The 25,248-nt window shown below is 36.9% G+C and overlaps 1 protein-coding gene across 3 annotated transcripts in view; it reads right to left on the bottom strand.

The window, feature by feature from the left end:
* DPP10 (dipeptidyl peptidase like 10) overlaps positions 1-25,248 on the bottom strand; it is a 1,635,137-nt gene that overhangs the window by 131,082 nt on the left and 1,478,807 nt on the right. For all 3 annotated transcript variants that reach the window (NM_001435101.1, NM_001078070.3, NM_001435102.1), the window contains exon 8: positions 5,695-5,815. In NM_001435101.1, the coding sequence (NP_001422030.1) occupies positions 5,695-5,815 (121 nt within the window). The remainder of the gene's footprint in view (positions 1-5,694; positions 5,816-25,248) is intronic.

Below are 25,248 nucleotides of genomic sequence, written 5' to 3'. Positions count from 1 at the left end.
CCAGGTAAATAGCCTGTCTATTCTAAATGCTGGCAGAAGATAAAGGGGAAAAAGAATGAATAGTTGAAGGTGTTTTGATTACCAATTAAAGTCTTATGATAAGTTTTTTTTTCTTAATAGGGGCATTTACCCCCAAATCTTCTATGAAGAACACAAGTATTTGTCTGTAGCTATCAATTTCATACAGGAATATTACTGGACTAATATTACTCTACAATGAAACAGTACCAGATGGGACTTTGCATGCTCTTATTTTGACACCACAACCTTTTCACTGGAAAAGAATATTCCCATGGTGTCTAGTCTAAGTATGGCCAATATGAAACCAGGCAAATCAAATAAAGAGAAAAGAAGTTAGTACATGGCATTTATTCCTTTGGTTCCCACCCATGAAGTCATGTAGGTCTGGCTCTGTTCCTCAACCAAAGCTTACTGCTTCTAGAACTGTGAAAATCACGCATTTCCCTCCTTCTAGGTCCTAGTAACAGCTGCCACACCTCTTCAGATTTTAATGGCTGAATTATTACTAGTCCCAGGTTAGATATTCCTTGTCATTTTTAAATGGCTCCTTCATAGATAAAGCTGAATACTATTTTGATAGTGACTTTTTATTTTTTCCAGTAGTGATCCTGACACTGATTTACTTAATAACTTAAAATTCAGATGAAGAGACCTGAGTCATCCACATAACACACTGAAGAAAAAACATGCTAAATGACAATTGAGTGTTTAACCTTAAGTCTTATGAGACTTGTAGGTACAGAGAGATAGTGTGTTGCCCAAAATCAACACTCAGGGTTTCTAAGAAACAGGTACTGTCCTGGGTGCTGAAGTATGTATGCTGCTGCTGCTGCTGCTGCTGCTGCTGCTGCTAAGTCGCTTCAGTCGTGTCGGACTCTGTGTGACCCCATGGACTGCAGCCCACCAGGCTCCTGGTCCCTGGGATTCTCCAGGCAAGAATGAAGTATGTATACACAAGTACTTTCCAAGAAAAGAAGGTCTCCAATTTGAGGGCATTATTCAATAGAAACTAGACACTATCCGCTCTTATTTATTTTAGAGTGACTTAGGCCTAAAGTTTCTCCTCACAAAAATGCCAAAATAGCAAAGTAGTACAAAGAGTAATGTGACTTCCTTCAGGTATAAAAATAAACCTAACCAAATAGAAAGGAGATAAATGAAAAAATCTTTAATATGAATTTGTTTAAAAGTCCTCTTGGACAAGGCAGTTCTTTAATTGCAACTCAGAGCGACTTTTACTCATGGATTTAAACTTCCTGTAATTATATCATACTATTTACAAACAATGAATTTTACAAATCGCATCCCATTCCGTTTCATTGTCTCTATTATACTGATTTAGAAAATCTTACTGCAGAGCAGATGGAGTTTTCAACACATGTTGTTTTATATCACAAACACTTAAAAATATAGCCTAAACACAAAGCATTCACTGAAAACTAACTCATATATGATCATAGGGTTCAGATTAACATTTCTGAAAAGTAAGCTGATTTTATCCATTTGAGTTTATACATTTACATAGGATTTCCTGAGGATGTTACTGACCTGTAATTTGTGGTTGAGTTTTCCCCTTACTGTTTGTATCTTATTGTCAACTTTTTGAAAGTATTGTCTATGTTCAAAACCTCTTGCTTCCCATTTACACTTCCATCCACTGAGATCTTGCTTATGGCACCACCAATTGGCTGATTTTGCTCTTATCAAATTCTGATAGCAAATCCAACAGCAACTTTGGAATCCTTAGCTGTTTTGACCTTGGATTTAGCATCATTGTTTACCATATCTTCCTCTGGCTTCCATGGCTGCATCTCTAATTAATTTTCCTTTTATCTGTCACAGTTCAGTTTTACTGGGATTTAGTAAAAACTCAGTAACTATTTTTTGAATCAATTAATGGGTAAATGTGATTCCCTGTGTCTATGAAAAGGTACAAGTGAAATGAATATAGGCATTTCACATTGTTCTTACCAAATAACAAAAAATTAACAATCCTAGTTTGTTGACAAGGATATTGTTTATCTTGAAATTTTTTTAAGTCTCATTTCTTTATTTTTGTCATTCTTAGAGTTCAGTGCAAAAACTCTTTCTTCTATAAAACCCCTCTATATTCCCCCAACCCATCAGAATTAACTCTACTTATGCATATATTTAATATGATGACATATAGTTCTATTAGAAGACACTTGCTTCTTGGAAGGAAAGCTATGATATACCTAGACAACATATTAAAAAGCAAAGACATCACTTTGGCAACAAAGGTCTGTATAGTCAAAGCTATAATCTTTCCAGCAGTCATGTATGTATGTGAGAGTTGGACCATAAAGAAGGCTGAGAGCCAATGAATTGATGTTTTCAAATTGTGGTGCTGGAGAAGACTCTTGAGAGTGCCTTGCACAGCAAGGAGATCAAACCAGTCAGTCCTTAAGGAAATCAACCTTGAATATCCATTGAAAGGACTGATGCTGAAGCTGAAGCTCCAATACTTTGGCCACCTAATACAAAGACCTGACTCATTGGAAAAGACCCTGATGCTGGGAAAGACTGAAGGCAAAAGAAGAGGGAGGGAGAGGATGAGGTGGTTGGATAGCATCACTGATTTAATAGACACAAATTTGGGCAAACTCTGGGATATAGTGAGGGACAGGGAGACCTGCTGTGCTGCAGTCCATGGGGTCACAAAGAGTTGGATGCGACTTAGTGACTGAACAACAATAGTTCTATTTCTATTTACCATGCTCCAGATGGTTCATTATATAATAGCTGTTTACAGTCTTTCACTTCACTAAGTTGGAAATATCCAAAACATAGAGGCTCATATTCCTCATGATATTGCTCTCAGATAATGCCTGACAGATATCTGTGCTCAATAACTGTTGAATTGAATTTCAAAGAAGGATTACTTTAAAATATGAGATTCTAAAATATATTTGTAAATCATGTAGGCATATTAGTTCCATTATTCTATACATTCAAATAATAGAACTTAAGTCATTTTTTGTTTCTATTTAACAGATTCAATACTTCATAGAAACTTTCAAATTTGTAAACTTGGCAACTGTGAACTCTACCTTTTTAAACAAAACATTGATCTGATATTTTATTTTGTTAAATATGTCAATTTATATGAATAAGATTTGAGGTGCGTTGTGTAAATTATATTTAAAATGTTTCATTTTTAGCACAAAGTTCTATTTTTCTTCTGAACTTCACCAACTTTTTAAAACACATTATATTTTATTTGCTTTTACTTTCCTTAGGAATTGAATAATACTAGACATGGAAACAATTGCACTTTTAAAAGACTTTTAAAGACTACTTTAGTGACAGTGGTTGGAAGCAATAGCTACACTCACACATTGGCCTGGCCCTAAAAAATTAAGTCCTAAAAAATTAATGCACTTAAAATTTGCCTTAAAATATTTTATTATCTTTAATGTGATTCTTCCAAACTTTTTTTTCCTGTAATTATAGAAGGTACATTTCAATTAAAAAAAAAAAGTAAGTCGAAATGGTACATGTTACTTCCTGGGTTTCCCCCACACACTAATTCATATTGTAGTTGATTTCTGGAAAGTAATAAAAAAAATTTCCACACTAGAGTAAGACACACATACTATTAAAATCATGCATGCTCAGTTGCCAGTTGTGTCTGACTGTTTGCAACCCCATGGACTGTAGCCCACCAGGCTCCTCTGTCCATGGGATTCTCCAGGCAAGAATACTAGAGTGGGTTGCCATTTCCTCCTCCAGGAGATCTTCTCAACCCAGGGATCAAACCAGTGTCTTCTGCACTGCAGGCAGATTCTTTACCACTGAGTCACCTGGGAAGCTCCCATTAAAGGTCACATGCATTCCTAACAGAAAGTACTATATTTTCACGAGCATATTGAAGGGAAAAGAGAGGGTCTGGATTCTGGGAGCTGATGGCACATTGGACAAGTAAAATAATTCAATTGCTCAGTCGTGTCTGACTGAGTAATAGTAAGTTATATTATATTATTATTATTATATTATTAAGGTCCATGTGGGACTCTTGAAGCATAGATTGAGGATGGCAGGCAAAATGTTGAGGGAAAACTCAATGGCATCTGAATTGCCTAGATCCCTCTGCCAGACCTTAATACAGATTCCCTTGGGAGGGTCCCTTCTCTTGGAAATGAAGCAAGAGTTGAGGTAAGTCCATGGACAGTAGAGTTCAGAGTCTGGTTGATGAAACAGACCAGAGAAATCTAACACCTTGTGTCCATAATGCATATCATCCTTTGGAGAACACTGAAAGGCCTTCCACTGTAACAGAAAGAGTAGCCAAGGATGAAGAACTGGCTTTGAAGACACACATTCAAGCCCCAGCTCTGCCCTCATGAAGCTGAGGTCATGCGCAAGAAACCTATCCTCCTTGAGTCTTGGTTTCTTCAGTAAATAATACACTAGGATTGTAAGAATTAACTCACACAGCATATCTGAAATTTCCTAGTATATGTAGAATATATGACCAAAGGTGTAACTTTAATTTGAATAGCAAAAACCATAATTTTCCCATTTTCCTGTTTTTTGGAAAGTGTCCGACCTACTGTGTAGTCTTGAAAGTTTTTGTTACCCATTGGTCCTGCCTTTACCCAACACATTTTTCAGTTTCAGCCCCAATATATAGGTTTCTATTCTCTAATTAAGAAAGTAGCTCTATTTCTCAAATAATGGTCTTTGATTTATCTCCTTACAATTTCCTCAAATATGTAATTCCATAAACTTCATGAAGCTTTCCCTAAAAGACAGAGGCCTGAATCATCTTGATCAATGGTCAATTCAGTACACTGTACATTAAGTTTACTCCCAGTTAATTCAAAATTTCTTCTGTGTAAAGGATCCTACTTTGTCACCCAGTGAGCATACCAGCACATTGAGAAGCACCAGTGTTCCCGCTAGATTATTCCTCTTCTGCTGAGTCAGTGTTCCTTCTGAATGTCTGCTCACTGTGTCTGCTACCACCATATTTACTAGTGATCCAACCAGAAGTCGAAGAATCATTCCTGACTTCTTCAACTCATTTCATCCTTTTAAACATTAAGATCTACCTATTTGACTGCCTCATCAATTTTAGAATCTTCTTTCCTTTTTACTGCTTTAACCCTAGTCCTATTGCTCATTCTCTTTTGATAGAACATAGGAAAAGACTTCTGGTTGTTCAATGGTTCTTTTTGCTATTCAATTCCACCTTACACGGTAGCTAAAATGATCTATTTATGAGGAAGATCTAATCTTGGCACTTCATTGCTTGAAAAGCTGTATAAGTTTCCCCATTTAATAGTGGAAAAATAATTGAAATCCCAGATTATTTTTAAGGTTACTGCTTCTTGGTTCTTGGTGACTTCCTTTTTCTCAAATTTTATGCCTCAATAATACCATGCATAAGATCTATTTAACCTGAACAATATGTATGTGTATTAATATATATAAATATATATATATATGTCTCAAACAGGGAATCATGTAAATTATAACCAGTCAAAATATGAGCAATACAAAGATATGAAAGCATGAAGGCAATTTTGAAAGGAAATGAGGAGAAGAAATAGTGTTCTAAGTATTGCTCCAGAATGAACAGATTTTTCTTATAGATTATATAAAAATATGTCATTTGTATGATTTTGAAGCTAAATCTATTCAACTCACCTTCATATAACCAGTCAGCAATTCCATTAAAAATAATTCCTTCTTTTCCAGAAGATGTCAGTCGCAATGAACTACTCTTTATATCAGGTTGATAGTAGATATTATTTTCAAAAATGTAAATCTGTATCAGGAAACATGCAAATAAACCAAAAATATTAGGAAACATTTTTTTACACTTTCATATTGCAGAATATTAGCTGAATAACTAAGTATTTCATTACTTATTTCCTTTTAATTTGTTTTTATTTAATGCATATTTTTCATTGCTTTCAGTTACTAATGGCTGTTTCTTTCCCTATCATATCAATACCCAGTTATGATTTAGAAATTACATGGTACTAGGTATTGAAGCTTCTAAATCCACATTTTCAACAACAATGTTTCATCTACTTAATAATCTTTTTCTTATAGTACAAAGTTGATTTAGGTTTGAGGTAATATTTTGCATACACTAATATGTATATATACTAATCACACAGTAGTGTCCGATTCGTTGTGATCTCAAGGACTGTAACCCGCGAGGCTCCTCTGTCCAAGAGTACTGGAGTGGGTTTTCATTTCCTTCTCCAAGGATCTTCCCTACCCAGGGATAGAAGCTGGGTCTCCTGCATTGCAGGCAGATTCTTTACCAACTGAGCTACTAGGGAAGCTACTATTTTGCATACTTAAGAGATTAATCCTGGAGAAGGAAATGGCCACCCACTCCAGTACTCTTGCCTGGAGAATTCCAGGGACAGAGGAGCCTGGTAGGCTACATGGGTTGGCAAAGAGTCGGATATGACTGAGTGACTTTCACTTTTTCAAGAGATGGATAACCATACTAGATACAATTTTGGTAACAGCAAACTTCAAGAAAAACTACAAGTTGGGGTCTTTTATCAAAAAAAAAAAAATAAATTGGTGATTTATTTAATCATGATAAATGAAACAATATTTAGAAAATCTCTCTCATTCTATCCAGTTCAACTCACAGATCTATTGATGAAAAGAAACAATGACAAGATTCCTTCAAATTGTAAAGTGGAACACATCTCCTTATGCTCCAAACTTTCCTGGTAATTCCTTCTTAAATAGGGCAGCAGTAATAATAACCTTGTGCTTGAGGATTCAGGAAGGAATTTTAATATGAAAACATTACAGATTCTTCCAAAACATTGAAAGTCTTTCAATAATATCAACATCATCATTAGCAACAACAGCAATCCCAACAAAGGAACATCAGTGGAAATTTAACAATATCTATCCACACTTAAATGTATGTCTTTACTAGAGATAATTCAGGATAAAATTACCTATAATTCAGTTTAAAATATTTTTAGTGCAAAACATTTCAAACTGTTGGCCTATGTGATGATATAACTATCACAGAACTATGTTTCATCCACATGTTTGGGGGAGTAGAATATTGTTCAGGGAAAGGTCAACTGCTATTTAGATTGACATTCTTCTAAGAAGGTGAAAGACGGCCTAGTCCCTGTGTGTTTCAGCATGCTATAGGATCATTACGATTGTAGATAGGGCAAACAAAAGAACATCTGAAATAATTGTCTAGAGATCCTAGATTTTAATACTTGATGTGCACAATGATGAAGGCAATCTTAATAACCAGAATATTTTATTGATATTCTACTTTGATTCCGGTGAGCAAGCATTTAACAGTAAGTGTATTTAGTTAGGGTTTCCCTGGTGGCTCAGACTAAATCCACCACTACCTGTTGTTTATACTACAGGTGAGTATGCCAAGATAAGAATAAGAATTGTTGCCAGTGGGGGGCGGGGAGGATGGAAGGAATAGATGTTTAAACATGTGTTTTATAATCAGGCAGCCTAAATTTAAAATCCAGATAAATTTAATAATTTGCTTAAGCTTTCAAAATTTCAATCCTCTCTTTTATAAGATGTGGGTGTCTCACACCTACTTTAGAGAGTTGATGTGAAGAAGAAACGAGATGAATGTAGAACATATAACACATGTAGCCATTACTAGAAGCAAGGCTGACTTTATCCAAGATAATTTGGTTCAACATCTTACACTTTTGCAGGCATTGCAGATTCTAAATCAAATTAAAACCTTTAGGGCTATGCTTCAGCTGATGAATAAATTAACACAAATTTTGACTGTTAGGATAATTATATTATGTTGACTATGTATTACAAATAGTTATAGCATTAGTGTTAGTACTATTAGGAGGAGAGCAAAAGAGTGATATCCACTGCTTTCACTTCATTTAGAAAGTTTTAAGTGATAAGAATATAAGAAATAAGCTTATTATTAAGGCATATGGGTCACACTTTGGCAAAAGTTTGAGAACTATATCTCAGGTAACTTAAAACTGGATGGAAGTTGTTTTTTATGACTTTAGCAACATCTCATTACTGAGAAATAACATTAACTTTATTATAGTCATCTAAAGGTTAACCTTTACATAAACACATACTACCTCCTTTGCCTTTCACAAACAGTATATGACATAGACACACAAAATCATTTTTAGGTGGAGGGAATCCTCTTTTTGTACCAGAATCTTCTATCAGTATTTGTAAGTAAATAGAAATTCACATTATCCACACCCAGACTATATAAGCACATGTGACTATTGTCAAAAGTAAGGGTGATTTAACCCAACATAATATTGCTCCAAATTCTCAGCTTTTTGAAGGCAACAAACTCTAAGTCAAAATAATTAATAAAAACTCCATGATTTCAGCAGATGTATAAATTATCCAAAACCATTGACCAGTAATTACATTTATATTTGAAGAACAGATTGGATGATATTCAAAATCCATATAAAATTGACATCTGCTTCAATGTAAAAGAACAAGCAATATGGAATTAGAATTTTAATACCATTTGCTAGAAGCTGCAATACCAAGGGATGTCCCTAATATCTTTTATCTGTGGAGAAAAATTAGTGGCTGGCTTTATAAAAATGTACTTTAATAATATTCTAAACCTTTTAAAATTACCAAAGTGTTTTCCTTGAATTATATTAGTTTCAAATAACAATCACAAACTCTCATCACTATCTTAGCAATATAAGAGCTGCAAATACTCCCAGGTACTACTTGGGCCCACTGATGAAACTAAACTGGATCCAAATGACAATAATCAAGGGCTGTGACTAGATTTAAACCACACTGAAAATATGACAAATACTAATGTCATTTATCCTAATACTATTGATTAAATTATCATATTTTTTATGCCTTTGATCAATTCTTTCAATAAGCCCCCTAAATAGCTGTTGTTCAGTCGCTCAGTTGTGTCTGACTCTGTGACCCCATGGACTGCAGCATGCCAGGATTCCCTGCCCTTCACCATCTCCAAAGTTTGCTCAGACTTATGTCCGTTGAGTCAGTGATGTCTATTTGACCAGTTAACTTTTCAGTTAATAGAGCAAGCCAATTGTCCAGTTCTTCAAAATCTATGGTCTTAATACATTTACAAAATAATTCAAAATTGGTAAAGTCACCACAAAAGCAACAGGAATACAGTTGAAATGTTAGGTGTGGAATCATGACAAAATGAGAAGTATGCAATAAATGACCCAAGAAATTATTCTAATCAAAACATTAATTGATATTACTCATCACCAAGTGATTAAACACAATATGTGTCATTGTAGTGCAGGAGTCTTTAAGAGCTGATTTTCAATTTTCTACCTTCTCTTCCCCACTGCCACAACCCCAGTAATCCTTCAGTGATGGCTGCCCCAGATGCTAGGATTTCTGGATAAAGAAGTATGGAATAAATTCCTTCCCCTTCCCAGCCACATTGTGATGGACATATGGCAAGAAATGAACACCTAAAGTTCATTTAAAGTTAAAAGTCATTAAGATTTTGAGTTTGAGAACAACTGCGATGTAAATTACCCTACTGTGGCTGATTTAATCCAAGACAATGCCTACTACAAACTTGTAAGAGCCGACTGTTACAAACTTTCAGTCAATTTAATTGAAAAAGAACATCAGAATAAAACAGAAATATAACTGAATGTTACACCTATTTTAGCTGAAATATTACTGAAAAGCTATCCCACCTTCACTGATTTTAATTATTTTTATGATAATTTTAAATGAGAAAACTAGATCATTCAAAAAATTCCCATGTGTTGTACTGGTTTAAGAAAATTTATAGTTATAACCAAGTTGGGATATGATGGGGGTAGCCTTCTACTGTTGCTTGCTTTCTGGGAAAAATGTTGGAATTAATAAAATATCCTAGAGAACACATATATATGTTCCATATAAGTAAAATAAATTACTCAAGCTCTTAAAACCCAATTTGTAATTTGTTGTTAGAAAGAACTCTAGGTAAGTATGCCTGAGTTATATATAAAAAAAAAATAATGTGTAGTCCTTGTCTCCAAGGAGATTACAAATTTATGTGAGAGACAGGTAGGCAAACTTCTAAAACCCAAAGGAGGAAAAACACATATTATAGGGCTTAGCCATGAGCATCAGGAGTCAGTGTGGGGGAATTGGTTCATACAGACTTTTAAAGATTACTGAGTTTAAATTGTGTCATTAAGGGCAAACAGTGATTCCATAGGATTGGGAAAGTGGAGAGGAAGAAACTCCAGGCTGAGGGAACAGAATGAGCTAAAGCCAAAACTGGACAACTATGGAAATGTTAAGGAGAACAGTTCTGTAAGATTCAAATATATTTCTATACACCTGTGGTTGCTCTAAAAGTTAAGGCGGTGCCAAATCATAGAATAACTTGAATACTAGACCAAAGTTTAAACTCTCCTTTTTTGGTAATTGACAGCATTAAGTTGTTTATAAGCAGTTGAGTGATTAGGAGGTTACTCAGGAAAATGCTGTGCTGTGTTTAGTTGCTCAATAGTCTTGACTCTTTGCAACCCCATGGACTGTACCCTTCCAGGCTTCTCTGTCCATGAGGATTCTCTAGGCAAGAATGCTGGAGTGGGTTGCCATGCCCTCCTCCAGGGGATCTTCCCAACATAGGAATCGAAACAGGGTCTCCTGCATGGCAGGCAAATTCTTTACCAGCTGAATTACCCTGGAAGCCCTACTTAGGAAAATAATTTTTGGCAATGAAAGAATGTAAAGGGGAAATGAGAGACTGTAAAGGGGAAATGGTAGATGATAATTCAAATATTCTGCTTAATAGGGATGATAACTGTCAAATGGATGACAAATTGACATCATATGACAAATTGTCAACAGATAACTTCCTGCTTATGTCTAAGATGTTGGCAAATTCTAGTGCCAATATTTAGTATGTCTCACTTGCATCCTGTTATGTTTCATTTTCCAGAGTCAACTCTTGAATCTTTTAACACTAGTTTCATACGCTTCAAATTATAGGCAATTCTTATCTTTTGCCCTGACCTAAGAGAATGTGGAGAAGGAAATGGCAACCCATTCCAGTACTCTTGCCTGGAAAATCCCATGGACGGAGGAGCCTGGTGGGTTGCAGTCCATGGGGTCTCGAAGAGTCGGACATGACTGAGCAACTTCACTTTCACTTTTCACTTTCATGCATTGGAGAAGGAAATGGCAACCCGCTCCAGTGTTCTTGCCTGGAGAATCCCAGGGACGGAGGAGCCTGGTGGGCTGCCGTCTATGGGGTCCCACAGAGTTGGACACGACTGAACCGACTTTAGCAGCAGCAGCAGCAAGAGAATGTGAACATTCACCAAACCATATCCTTGGCTCCTTTTGGCTCCTGGCCTATTAACCATTCTCAAAATTGATTATACTTCCTAGTCCAATAGTAGCTCCAAAACTTGTGTGGAATCTTTGCTTTTTGCTTGGTCAAGAATAGATTTAATTTTTAAACATGCAAGTTTATCAGTTTCTTAAATAATTTATATTGGAGTAAATTAAATATGTGATATTAAAGTGAATTTAATGTAATACTATTTTGGAATTAAATGACACAAAAATATTTTGAGTGATATGAAGTCACTATTAGAGACAGATGTTATCATTTTTCAAAAAATAAAAAACTTTTGTCATAGAGACACTACTAAATCACATAATTATGTACATATCACTTTTTATCAGTTAGACAGCTTGAACCATACATATCTTTGAGCTATACCAAAGAAGTTAGATTTACAAAAGGCAGAGGTACCATAAATCAAATTGCCAACATCCGTTGAATCATCAAAAAAGCAAGAGAGTTCCAGAAAAAAATCTACTTCTGCTTTATTGACTACATCAAAGTCTTTGACTGTGTGGATAACAACAAACTGGAAAATTCTTCAAGAGATGGGAATACCAGGCCACCTGACCTGTCTCCTGAGAAATCTGTATGCAGGTCAAGAAGCAACCTGGACATAGAACAACAGACTGGTTCCAAAACGGGAAAGGAGTATGTCAAGGCTATATATTGTCACCATCCTTATTTAACTTATATGTAGCATATATCATGCGAAAGGCTGGGCTGGAGGACGCACTAGCTAGAATCAAGATTACTGGGAGAAATATCAATAACCTCATATACGCAGGTTACACTACCCTTATGGCAGAAAGTAAGGAAGAACTAAAGAGCCTTTTGATGAAAGTGAAAGAGGAGAGTGAAAAAGTTGGCTTAAAACTCAACATTCAGAAAACTAAGATCATGGCATCTGGTCCCATCACTTCATGGCAAATAGATGGGGAAACAGTAGAAACAGTATCCGACTTTATTTTTGGGGGCTCCAAAATCACTGCAGATAGTGACTGCAGCCATGAAATTAAAAGACACGTGGTCCTTGGAAGAAAAACTATGACCAATGTAGACAGCATATTTAAAAACAGAGACATTACTTTGCCAACAAAGGTCCATCTAGTCAAAGCTATGATTTTTCCAGTAATCATGTATTGGTGTGAGAGTTGGACTATAAAGAAATCTAAGTGCAAAGAATTGATGCTTTTGAACTGTGGTGTTGGGGAAGACTCTTAGGAATCCCTTGGACTGCAGGAGATCAAACCTGTCCATCCTAAAGGAAATCAGTCCTGAATATTCATTGGAAGGACTGATGCTGAAGCTGAAATTCCAATACTTTGGCCACCTGATGCAAAAAACTGACTCACTGGAAGAGAACCTGATGCTGGGAAAGACTGAAGGCAGGAGGAAAAGGGGACAACAGAGGATGAGATGGATGATTAGATGGTATCACCGACTCGAAGGACATGAATTTGAGTAAGTTCTGAGAGTTGGTGATGGATAGGGAAGCCTGGTTTGCTGCAGTCCATGGGGTCTCAAAGAGTTGGACATGACTGAGTAACTGAACTGCGCTGAACAGAAGTTAAGAACCCTACCCAGGTGGAAGGTGGTGACCATATGCTGACCACAAGCACATAAAACCCAGAATGTTTGGAACCAGAAAGTTGATGATTCTGATTCTTGAAAGATCACCCTGTTACCTTTACACAACCAATCAGAAGAAAGTCCACAAGCTGCAACAACACCCTCACCCCAAATATTGCCTTCAAAAACTGTTCCCTGAAAACTATCAGGGAGTTCTGGTCTTTTGAGGATTAGCAGCCAATTCTATTTGCTTGGCATCCTATAAATAAATGCTATACTTTCCTTCCCAACAATTCAGTGTCAGTAGATTGGCTTTGCTGTGTGGTGGGTCAGCAAACACATTTGGTTTGGTAACACTAGCAAAGAGCAAAATTTGATTTCTGATATATGAATGATGTCTGTTTTTACTCTGGGCGCTGTGAAAATGGGATTGTTCACACGAATCAAGTCTGCATATTTGCTGCATATTTTCTTAAACAAAGAAAAAGAAAAAAAATGCAGAATTTTTATTAGTAATCATTATTCATTGAAAATGCTACCATAAAAATGATCAATATTTTACTGAAAGCCACAGTGTATCATTCAACTTTATAAAAATTGTTTCTTTTATTTGCCAGTATGTAGTAAATTCTGAGTGCCCATTTATGTAATGCAAAGTAAAGCTATGAGCACAAGTTAAAGTTTGATTACCTCTGACATTTTGGCTTTGAATAAATCTGTCTGTCGTTTATAGAATACTGCTTTCGTTTCTCTGCAGAAGCATCTCTGGGATAGAATAACTCACTCAAATCATTCATGTCACTTTTGCACCAGTACCTGACATTCTAGAGATAGAATCACTATCAGAGAACTCTCATCCCTTGACATTTGCAATTATTCACATGAGGAAGCCCTTTCAAAGAGTTCTTATTTCTTAAAACTTTTATAGAACATTACACATTCTCAAAGAAGTGAAATATATCCCTTTGTCTTAGATTCATAATTAGGCAAGTCACTCCTCAGTTCCAAAGCACTTTTATTCATGTTTTTTTTTTTTTTTTTTTTAGGAGAAAAATGGATACCAGATAAAGTTAGCAAACTGTCACTGAAAACCAACTCCATCAATGATATGTAACAAAAGACTATCTCTTGGCTGCATCAGTCCCTAAAACTCATTTAAAGTAAGAGAAGACTGTATGATAAATTGATTTTTTTGGAAATTGCTGAAAAATCAATTAAAAATACTTAATAAACTGGGATCCATTGAAGACAGTCAACATTATTACAATATTTTAAAAAATTCTTAATGTGCTGATTTATATGCATCAGAATGATAAAGAATTGCATTATCTAGTCATTGTGGATTCATTTCTTCCTCTACTCTAGTTTATTTTTTATTGTTCTTTCACCATTCCATCTTCTTGTCATATTACCCTTTTTCTAGTCCTTCATTATATATCAAATATGTATCTGGAATTGTTTATATGCTAGACACTGTGCTAAGTTTTGAGGACAAAAAGCAAGATCTTATGATATAATGTTCCACTCCTATACAAGCATACACAAATTATTGTAGATGTGGCCAGTAAAGAAAAGTAAAACCAAATGTATGAAGATATGAATTTAGTGAGAAATGCTACTGCCGAATATGTGTCATGGTAGTAGAACTTGAAAGTGAAAGTGAAGTCGCTCATTCGTGTCTGACTCTTTGCAACCCCATGGACTGTAGCCTATCAGGCTCCTCTGTCAATGGAAAATAAAAATAAAAGGAAAAGTGTAGAAAGTGGGATTTCTATTAGAGAGACATGAGATTAAATCCTGGTAGGTTCTTTGTACAACTGATGTAGCTGCCAGTTGCAGGATCATAATCATATTTTCCTGTGGCATTGCAAACAAATTTTCCTAAAAAAATCCTATATTCAACAATGACTGACCACTCATGGCTTCTGTTCATTTCTCCTTCCTGGAATTCCAGCTTTTTCATTGATTCTGAGAGCTTTCAGAAACCTATTTAATGAATTCATTTTGGGTTGAAATGAATGTGAGTCCACATCTATTGCTTTCTTCCAGGAATCCTAATTTCCAGGTAACACATGACAGCTTAACAGTTAAGCCCTCACGGGTAAGAAAGCCCTTCACTGTCGGTTATGCTGAGAGCATGCTGAATTAACCCCTCTTTATTTCCAGTTCTCATCCATCCCAGGATTCACAAAAAAGCAGGCTGTATATACACTTTATTCACTGATATTAAATCAATTTGATTTTACTTTTCTATTGTAACTCCTTGTATTTCAAATGGAGAATCCAAAATTTCAAAAGAGATTCCATGACAGAGGTTTGAGGAAGAGTGGGAGTAATTCTCATATGCTTATCAATGTGTCTGTGCCTAATGCTTTCCAGTTTATGGGCATGTTGATAAGAAAACAAATTGAAAAATGCAGAAGGTGGAACCAGCCTTGGCTATCTCCCATGCACATTTTACCCACAGCTCTAGACTCTTTATTCCACTTCATGCAATTTCAAGGCATCCCTGATCACAAATGAAAAATATAGGCTCTTTTTCCAACACAAGAATATCCAAACATTTTTTACTCTATCCTTCCAGAATACTAAATATCAATAAAATAACCATATAAAATACAACCTCATAATGAATGTCCGTGTCCAGAATTAATTTTATTCTAGATAATGTTTCTAAAAACTTAAATTTAATTGAGCTGATGATCAATGGAGGATGAGGGTCATTTAAACACAAGCATAACTTGGAATGCAGAACAAAAATCACCTGAAATACTTCCTTGCTGTTTCTTTCTTTGTTTCCCCTTGTGAAATTCTATAGAAATGATTATTTCTTCTGTTTCAGTTATCTGTCTGCTACAATGAAGTATAACTAAACCTTATCTCTGATGTATGTGTAACTGTAACATAATATACACTAATATCTTTTTATTTTGTGGAAGAAGCAATGTAAGAAGATGTTTAATAAAGTCATTTCTGATTCTTAGTAATGCATGTTTAGTGTTTGCAGTAGGTTATTCTCTGCTTTCCTCCCTTCAGTTCTTCTACTTGGATCTATCCAATAAAATGACAAAACAAACATTTTGTGTCACTCTTTTGACTGTGGTTTTGTCCAATTAAAGTTTTCTTTTTATTGAGCATTTCATAAAGAATAAAAGTCAAATTATTACATTAAAATTCTAAGCAAATTGTACTGTTTAGGATTTATGCACTAATCCACCTCTAAGGCAAACTCTACCCTAGTAAATTTCATTCATTTGCCTTCACATAGTACAATTTTGGTCTGTATTTGTTTTATTTTCTTCTTCCTTGAAAAGACACTGACATAAAATACAGAAAAATCTACCTTGAAATGAACATCAAGTTTCTTGTGAAGTAACACTTTTAAAAAATGCTAAAGGAGTACATCAAGGCTGTATATTGTCATCCTGCTTATTTAACTTCTATGCAGAGTACATCATGAGAAACACTGGGATGGAAGAAGCACAAGCTGGAATCAAGATTGCCGGGAGAAATATCAATAACCTCAGATATGCAGATGACACCACCCTTATGGCAGAAAGTGAAGAGGAACTAAAAGGCCTCTTGATGAAAGTGAAAGAGGAGACTGAAAAAGTTGGCTAAAAGCTCAACATTCAGAAAATGAAGATCATGGCATCTGGTCCCATCACTTCATGGCAAATAGATGGGGAAACAGTGGAAACAGTGTCAGACTTCATTTTTGCTGCTGCTGCTGCTAAGTCGCTTCAGTCGTGTCCGACTCTGTGCGACCCCATAGACAGCAGCCCACCAGGCTTCCACGTCCCTGGGATTCTCCAGGCAAGGACACTGGAGTGGGTTGCCATTTCCTTCTCCAATGCATTAAAGTGAAAAGTGAAAGTGAAGTCGTTCAGTCGTGTCTGACTCTAGCGACCCCATGGACTGCAGCCTACCAGGCTCCTCCGTCCACGGGATTTTCCAGGCAAAAGTACTGGAGTGGGGTGCCATTGCCTTCTCCGAGACTTCATTTTTGGGGGCTCCCAAATCACTGCAGATGGTGATTGCAGCCATGAAATTAAAAGACGCTTACTCCTTGGAAGGAAAGTTATGACCAACCTAGATAGCATATTGAAAAGCAGAGATATTATTTTGCCAACAAAGATCCATCTAGTCAAGGCTATGGTTTTTCCAGTAGTCATGTATGGATGTGAGAGTTGGATTGTAAAGAAAGCTGAGAACCAAAGAATTGATGCTTTTGAACTGTGGTGTTGGAGAAGACTCTTGAGAGTCTCTTGGACTGCAAGGAGATCCAACCAGTCTATCCTAAAGGAGATCAGTCCTGGGTATTCATTGGAAGGACTGATGCTGAAGCTGAAACTCCAATACTTTGGCCACCTCATGCGAAGAGCTGACTCATTTGAAAAGACTCTGATGCTGGGAGGGATTGGGGGCAGGAGGAGAAGGGGACGACAGAGGATGAGATGGCTGGATGGCATCATCGACTCGATGGACATGAGTTTGAGTGAACTCCGGGAGTTGGTGATGGACAGAGAGGCCTGGCGTGCTGTGATTCATGGAGTCGCAAAGAGTCGGACATGACTGAGCGACTGAACTGAACTGAACTGAATGTCAGATGATGTTGTACATTTCATATTTACTAAAGACACATATAATTATATATGGGGCCTCCTGAGTGCCATTGCAGAAGATATAAGAGACACAGGCTTGATTCCCTGGAGGGCATGGCAACCCACTCTAGTATTTTTGTTTGAAGAATCCCATGGACAGAAGAGCCTGGCAGGCTACAGTCCACAGGGTTGCACAATCAGACATGACTGAAGCAACCTAACACACACACACATAATTATATTTATTTACTACTTGATGAAGTATTTGTAAGTTTCTTAATGAAGAAAGTTTAAAGATGAAAGAAGATGGCAAGCTATGTGTATGGGGTATACATGGAGGCATGAGTTTTTACAGGTAACTCATTTCCTTGCAATTTCACTACACTCCTACTGTGAACCACGTCTGTGAGATGATGTTGACTGAGTCTTAGTCCCTGTTGCTGATATACTCACAGTTTAAAATGAGAAAGATAAGAAAAACACTATTTAACAAAATACATGTCATTTCTATGATATACTGTTACACAAATTACTATTAGGATGTGAATGAAAGACACAAGACAGTTTGAATCTGATTGAGGAATAGTAAGTGAGAGTAAGTGTTAGTGGCTCAGTTGTGCCTGACTCTTTGCGACCCCATGGACTGAAGCCTACCCGGCTCCTCTGTCCATGAGATTTTCCAGGCAAGAATACTGGAATGGGTCACCATTTCCTTCTCCAGGGGATCTTCCCAACCCAGGGATCGAACCCCAATCTTCTGTACTGCAGGCAGATTCTTTACCTACTCAGCTATGAAAAGCCCTATTGAGGAATACAGAGGTCAGAAAAGGCTTCAGATGATGCATGATATTTTGGCTGAACTTACAAGTTCAGGTGGATTTTGCTAGGCAGAGAAAAGGAAAACAAAATTCAAGTAGAGGAAATAGCATGAAAAAAGGTGGGTTTAAATGATAAGATGTTGAAAACACAGTATATAGAAAAAAGGTAGAAAGATAAGGAGGAAAAGGACAAGACAATGAGATGTGTTAGAGGGGGAATGAAGCCAGACTATAGATAATGAATTATTGGAGAGCTGGAGAGAAGTGAGAGAAACATAAGGAGGTAAGAATGCAATCTTTCTTAGCAATTACCATTTACTAGTTTGAACGACCATTCTGAAAAGAAGTTTCACCTAAAAACTGACTAGATAATATTGGTTCATTTGTAGAGATACAATGACCGGTAAAATTTTTGGGAAAATTTTTAATCATGATCATAGACTCTATCATTTGAGTCAGTTTAAATCATTACTCTCTATTCTTGGAGAAGCAGGAAATGGAATGAGATCTCAATGATATCAATGATACTATACTATTAACTAAAGTATCAGATCAGATCAGTCGCTCAGTTGTGTCTGACTCTTTGCAACCCCATGAATGGCAGCACGCCAGGCCTCCCTGTCCATCACCAACTCCCGGAGTTCACTCAGACTCATGTCCATAGAGTCAGTGATGCCATCCAGCCATCTCATCCTCTGTCGTCCCCTTCTCCTCTTGCCCCCAGTCCCTCCCAGAATCAGAGTCTTTTCCAATGAGTCAACTCTTCACATGAGGTGGCCAAAGTACTGGAGTTTCAGCTTTAGCATCATTCCTTCCAAAGAAATCCCAGGGCTGATCTCCTTTAGAATGGACTGGTTGGATCTCCTTGCAGTCCAAGGGACTCTCAAGAGTCTTCTCCAACACCACAGTTCAAAAGCATCAATTCTTCGGCTCTCAGCCTTCTTTACAGTCCAGCTCTCACATCCATACATGACCACTGGAAAAACCACAGCCTTGACTAGACGAACCTTTGTTGGCAAAGGAATGTCTCTGCTTTTCAATATGCTATCTAGGTTGGTCATAACTTTCCTTTCAAGGAGTAAGCATCTTTTAATTCATGGCTGCAGTCACCATCTGCAGTGATTTTGGAGCCCAGAAAAATAAAGTCTGACACTGTTTCCACTGTTTCCCCACCTATTTCCCATGAAGTGACTGGATGCCATGATCTTCATTTTCCTGATGTTGAGCTTTAAGCCAACTTTTTCACTCTCCATTTTCACCTTCATCAAGAGGCTTTTTAGTTCCTCTTCACTTTCTGCCATAAGGGTGGTGTCATCTGCATATCTGAGGTTATTGATATTTCTCCCGGCAATCTTGATTCCAGCTTGTGTTTCTTCCGGTCCAGTATTTCTCATGATGTACTCTGCATATAAGTTAAATAAACATGGTGACATGTTTATATACAGCCTTGACGAAGTCCTTTTCCTATTTGGAACCAGTCTGTTGTTCTATGTCCAATTCTAACTGTTGCTTCCTGACCTGCATACAAATTTCTCAAGAGGCAGATCAGGTGGTCTGGTATTCCCATCTCTTTCAGAATTTTCCACAGTTTGTTTACAACTATACCTCCAAATAGCTTTCCTATATGGATCTCCTGATTCTACAGGTATTCATACAGTAGACAAACAATATGATCCCTCTTAAAATTCGACTCATTTTCACATTAGCCTTTGGTGGGTGGTGGGTGTGTTTATAAGATTAATGAATATACTCCTTTAAAGTTAGAATATTCAAAACAAAGACTACTAGTGATTGAAAATCAGATGCCCAGACAGATAGCAAGATGCTTTAATAGGAAACTCTAAATTCAGCCTCCAGAGATAACTTGATATCATAAGTCTTGAAGAGATATAGTATGATTCAGAAACAAATGAATAGTATAATTCTAGGTGGGGAGGGGAGGGTCATGTTCTCTAGTGCATATACATTCTTGGGTTTAAATGGAGGATGGAATAAGACAAGGTCAAAAGACATGACGGCTTCACTTAAACTTTCAAAGTATATCCCTGAGTAAAATAATTTTAAGTAATAAGAAGGAGAAGGATGATGAAAAAGAGGAGGGCAAAAAAAAAAAAAAAAATGAAGACAAGAATGAGAATTGATGAAATACACAAAGAATATATTTCCTCAATTCATTTAGGCTGCATAGGCTGCAAATCTGTTGTCCAGAATCCTTCATCACATAGTTCAAGCAAACAGATGTCTTGTGATATCCTTTATTCTACCAAAGAAGACCATCAAGCTTTGCACAGAACCCATCACTGCAGCAATTAAATCTCCTTGCTCCAAGCTAAGTGATCCTCACACAGACTATATCAGTGAAATCTCTCCTGTCATTTATTCCTGTTTGCATCAGACCACTCCAGATTTTAGCTTTGGCCACTAACAACTGATCTTCCACCATGTCATCACCCCTATAAGAGCAGTCAATACTCCCAGCACTTTACCCTCTCAACCGTCTATGCTCTTTTACTCTATATTTGTAAACTAGTATAGCACTCCAAAAACAACCAATTTCTCTTTACTTTTTCCCTTTTCTACGGGTCCCTTCTCCTTCTTTGCTATATCTGAACCCTGGTCTCCTTTGAGGATATTATTACCCAGAAGCCCTCTCTAATGATCCCTGTTTATCATCTCATACCTCAAGATGCTCATTGCTCCCTTTGGTTCCTTTAGAACATAATTCTTCAACCCCATTATAAAAAATCCTTTTCATAGGAGGTTCATGGCATCCAGCTTTACCATTCTTTGGCTCTTTAGTGCAGAAAAATAATATTCTAAAACACTAGTCATAAAAATACCAATCTGATAGCCATTGTATGAAGAACAACAACAACAACAACAAAAGACCATGAGGTCTATGGAGGGATAGAGTATTATGGTGCATGAGCAAAATCTAGCCTGCCCCTGTTTTTGTATGACTCATGAGCCAAGAATGATTTCTGCAGATCAACATGTGTAATTAATTTGATGGCAAGAAACACTTACTTGGAATCCTAATTAAGTGAAATGTTATCCCATAAAAAAAAGATTCATTCTTCTTATTGGTTCAGTTCAGTTCAGTCGCTCAGTCATGTCCCACTCTGTAACCCCATGAACCACAGCACACCAGGCCTCCATGTCCATCACCAAATCCAGGAGTTCACTCAAACTCATGTCCTTTGAGTCATTGATGCCATCTAACCATCTCACCCTTTCTTGTCCCCTTCTCCTGCCTTCAATCTTTCCCAACATCAGATTCTTTTCAAATGAGTCAACTCTTCGCATGAGGTGGCCAAAGTATTGGAGTTTCAGCTTCAACATTCAACATCAGTCCTTCCAATGAACACTCAGGACTGATTTCCTTTAGGATGGACTGGTTGGATCTCCTTGCAGTCCAAGGGACTCTCAAGGAAAAAAAAAAAAAAAGAGTCTTCTCCAACACCACAGTTCAAAAGCATCAGTTCTTCTGCATTCAGCTTTCTTTATAGTCCAACTCTCACATCCATACATGGCCACTGGAAAAACCACAGCTTTGACTAGATTGAGTTCTGTTGACAAAGTAATGTCTCCACTTTTTAATATGCCATCTACATTGGTCATAACTTTCCTTCCAAGGAGTAAGCATCTTTTAATTTCATGGCTGCAATCACAGATCAGATCAGATCAAATCAGTTGCTCAGTCGTGTCCAACTCTTTAAGACCCCATGAATCGCAGCACGCCAGGCCTCCCTGTCCATCACCATCTCCCAGAGTTCACCCAGACTCATGTCCATCGAGTCAGTGATGCCATCCAGCCATCTCATCCTCTGTCGTCCCCTTCTCCTCCTGCCCCCAATCTCTCCCAGCATCAGGGTCTTTTCCAATGAATCAACTCTTTGCATGAAGTGGCCAAGGTACTGGAGTTTCAGCTTTTGCATCATTCCTTCCAAAGAAATCCCAGGGCTGATCTCCTTCAGAATGCACTGGTTGGATCTCCTTGCAGTCCAAGGGACTCTCAAGAGTCTTCTCCAACACCACAGTTCAAAAGCATCAATTCTTCGGCACTCAGCCTTCTTCACAGTCCAACTCTCACATCCATACATGACCACAGGAAAAACCATAGCCTTGACTAGACGAACCTTTGTTGGCAAAGCAATGTCTCTGCTTTTGAATATGCTATCTAGGTTGGTCATAACTTTCCTTCCAAGGAGTAAGCGTCTTTTAATTTCATGGCTGCAGTCACCATCTGCAGTGATTTTGGAGCCCAGAAAAATAAAGTCTGACACTGTTTCCACTGTTTACCCATCTATTTCCCAATCTGCAGTGATTTTGGAGCCCCCCCAAAATAAAGTCAGCCAATGTTTCTACTGTTTCCCCATCTATTTGCCATGAAGTGATGGGAAAAGATGCCATGATCTTAGTTTTCTGAATGTTGAGCTTTAAGTCAACTTTTTCACTCTCCTCTCTCACTTTCAGAGAAGGCAATGGCACCCCACTCCAGTACTCTTGCCTGGAAAATCCCCATGGACAGAGGAGCCTGGTGGGCTGCAGTCCATGGGGTCACTAAGAGTCGGACACAACTGAGTCACTTCACTTTCATTTTTCACTTTCATGCATTGGAGAAGGAAATGACAACCCACTCCAGTGTTCTTGCCTGGAGAATCCCAGGGACGGGGGAGCCTGGTGGGCTGCTGTCTATGGGATGGCACAGAGTAGGACACGACTGAAGCGACTTAGCAGCAGCAGCAGCAGCAGCAGCAGCAGCTCTCACTTTCATCAAGAGGCTCTTTATATCTTCTTCACTTTCTGCCATAAGGATGGTGTCATCTGCATATCTGAGGTTATTGATATTTCTCCTGGCAATCTTGATTCCAGCTTGTGCTTCATCCAGGCCAGCGTTTCTTATGATGCACTCTGCAGATAAGTTAAATAAGCAGGGTGACTATATACAGCCTTGACTTACTCCTTTCCTATTTGGAACAGGTCTGTTGTGCTATGTCCAGTTCTAACTGTTGCTTTCTGACCTGCATACAAGTTTCTCAAGAGTAGATAAGTATTATAAAACATTGTATCTAATTTTTTTAAATTACTTCAGGAGAATTTTCTGGCAACTTCTTTTCTGTCTTGTTATATAAAAACTTACATAATGCTCTTGATTTTGCCTCTTGTCCTGCAAAACCAAAAATATTTATTATCCGGCCCTGTCACAGAAAATGGTTTGCTGACCCTTCGTTTGGGGTAAACAACTAAGAAATATTGAATTGAACTGTATTAACAGTTTCTTCCTTCTTCCCTTCCTTTGTCCATCCTGCTTTCTTTCCTTCTTTTTCTTCCTCCTTCTTCCATCCTTTCTTCTTTTCTTTCTTTCTCTCACCCTTTCTTTCTTTATGTCTTTCATCCTTTCTATTCAAGATTCTTCAAAGCTTTTGCTAATTTCATTGTGAAACACTGAGATCCATATAATGTTTCCTAAGTACATTTGACCATGATTTAAAAAAATCAGACCATTTAGCAGGCAAAATATTCTAGGAAAAACTTTTTTTTACATGTCATTTAAAATGCGTCTTGTATCTTAAATAAAAATTAACTGGTATGTGATCATTATTTGTATCCTTAAAGACCTATTATTTTCAGTTTTCAAACTGCAGTAACACTTCTGCAAGTTATAGGTCAAATTTTTGTCAGCAAAATTCAGCAGCAGTAATAAAACTCATCTTGAGAAATTAAACATCTGGAATTGTTTGGAATGAATTGACTGATTTAGAGCGACACTTTCTTATTATTCTTAAAAACAGGGTTTACAATACACCAAATATTTAGCCACTATAGCTTTCCAGGCAAACTAAGTCAAGCCTTTTCTGTCCCATCAGATCCTTTATTTTGTTTTTCATCATCTTTTAGATTCTCTGATACAATGATCCAAATGTCCAGAGCAAATATATAAAATTTTCCCCCAAAGTCTTTTCAAATAACTTTATTCTTTTGTAAAGTCTCTTTTTATTTTGAGAATAAATGCACATTATTTTCAAACCCTTACCCCTCCAAAAATAGAAAAAGAAAACAACCATTATTCCAAAGAAATAAACCCACTATTTCCCTCATTAAAAAAAAATGGATGCATTCAACTAGCCTTATATGCATGTTATTGTGCTATAACTATTGCATATTTGTCCACAGTTTTCTTGATTTATCATCTTCTGCTTCTAGATTTTAAATGTCTCAGCAATTCTGTAATTTCACTCTAACCAGATTCTCTAGTGACTAACATAGCAGATTCTAAAGACAAGCTACTTATTCTCTAAAAACTCTAGTGGCTTTTTTTTACACAAGAAATGTTTTCTACATATTACTAACTTAATTCTTGAAGGTCTTCACCTTTGGGGGCAAAATATGCTATCAGAACTGAATTCATGCTAACTGAATTACTTAATACATATTTTATTAACCATATAATTAAAACTGGATCAACCACCAAAAGAATATACCCTGGTTTTAGAAATAAAATCCATAAGAACTAGAATCACAAAAACTTACAATGATTTAAAAAGAAGTTGAAACAATTGTATATTGTTAATCACTTATAAGGCAACTTCAGAAAAACTGGTTTCAACTTATAAAATGTAATAGGAACAAACATGTTTTATAAAATTAGCATTTTCTTATGAATGCATGATTCTACTAATTCTGATTGAAGAGAATAAATAGACTATCACATACCTCTACATATTAAAATTATTTAACTGATAAGTTGATTTGTATTAGTCAACTAACAACTTGAAGTGCCTTGCATAAGTTACCTTTGAGGAAATTCATGCTGCTGCTGCTGCTAAGTCGCTTCAGTCGAGTCTGACTCTGTGGGATC

The sequence above is a fragment of the Bos taurus genome, chromosome 2, assembly GCF_002263795.3.
Source record: "Bos taurus isolate L1 Dominette 01449 registration number 42190680 breed Hereford chromosome 2, ARS-UCD2.0, whole genome shotgun sequence".
Lineage (NCBI taxonomy): Eukaryota > Metazoa > Chordata > Mammalia > Artiodactyla > Bovidae > Bos > Bos taurus.
This window is presented reverse-complemented; position numbering and strand designations above follow the sequence as displayed.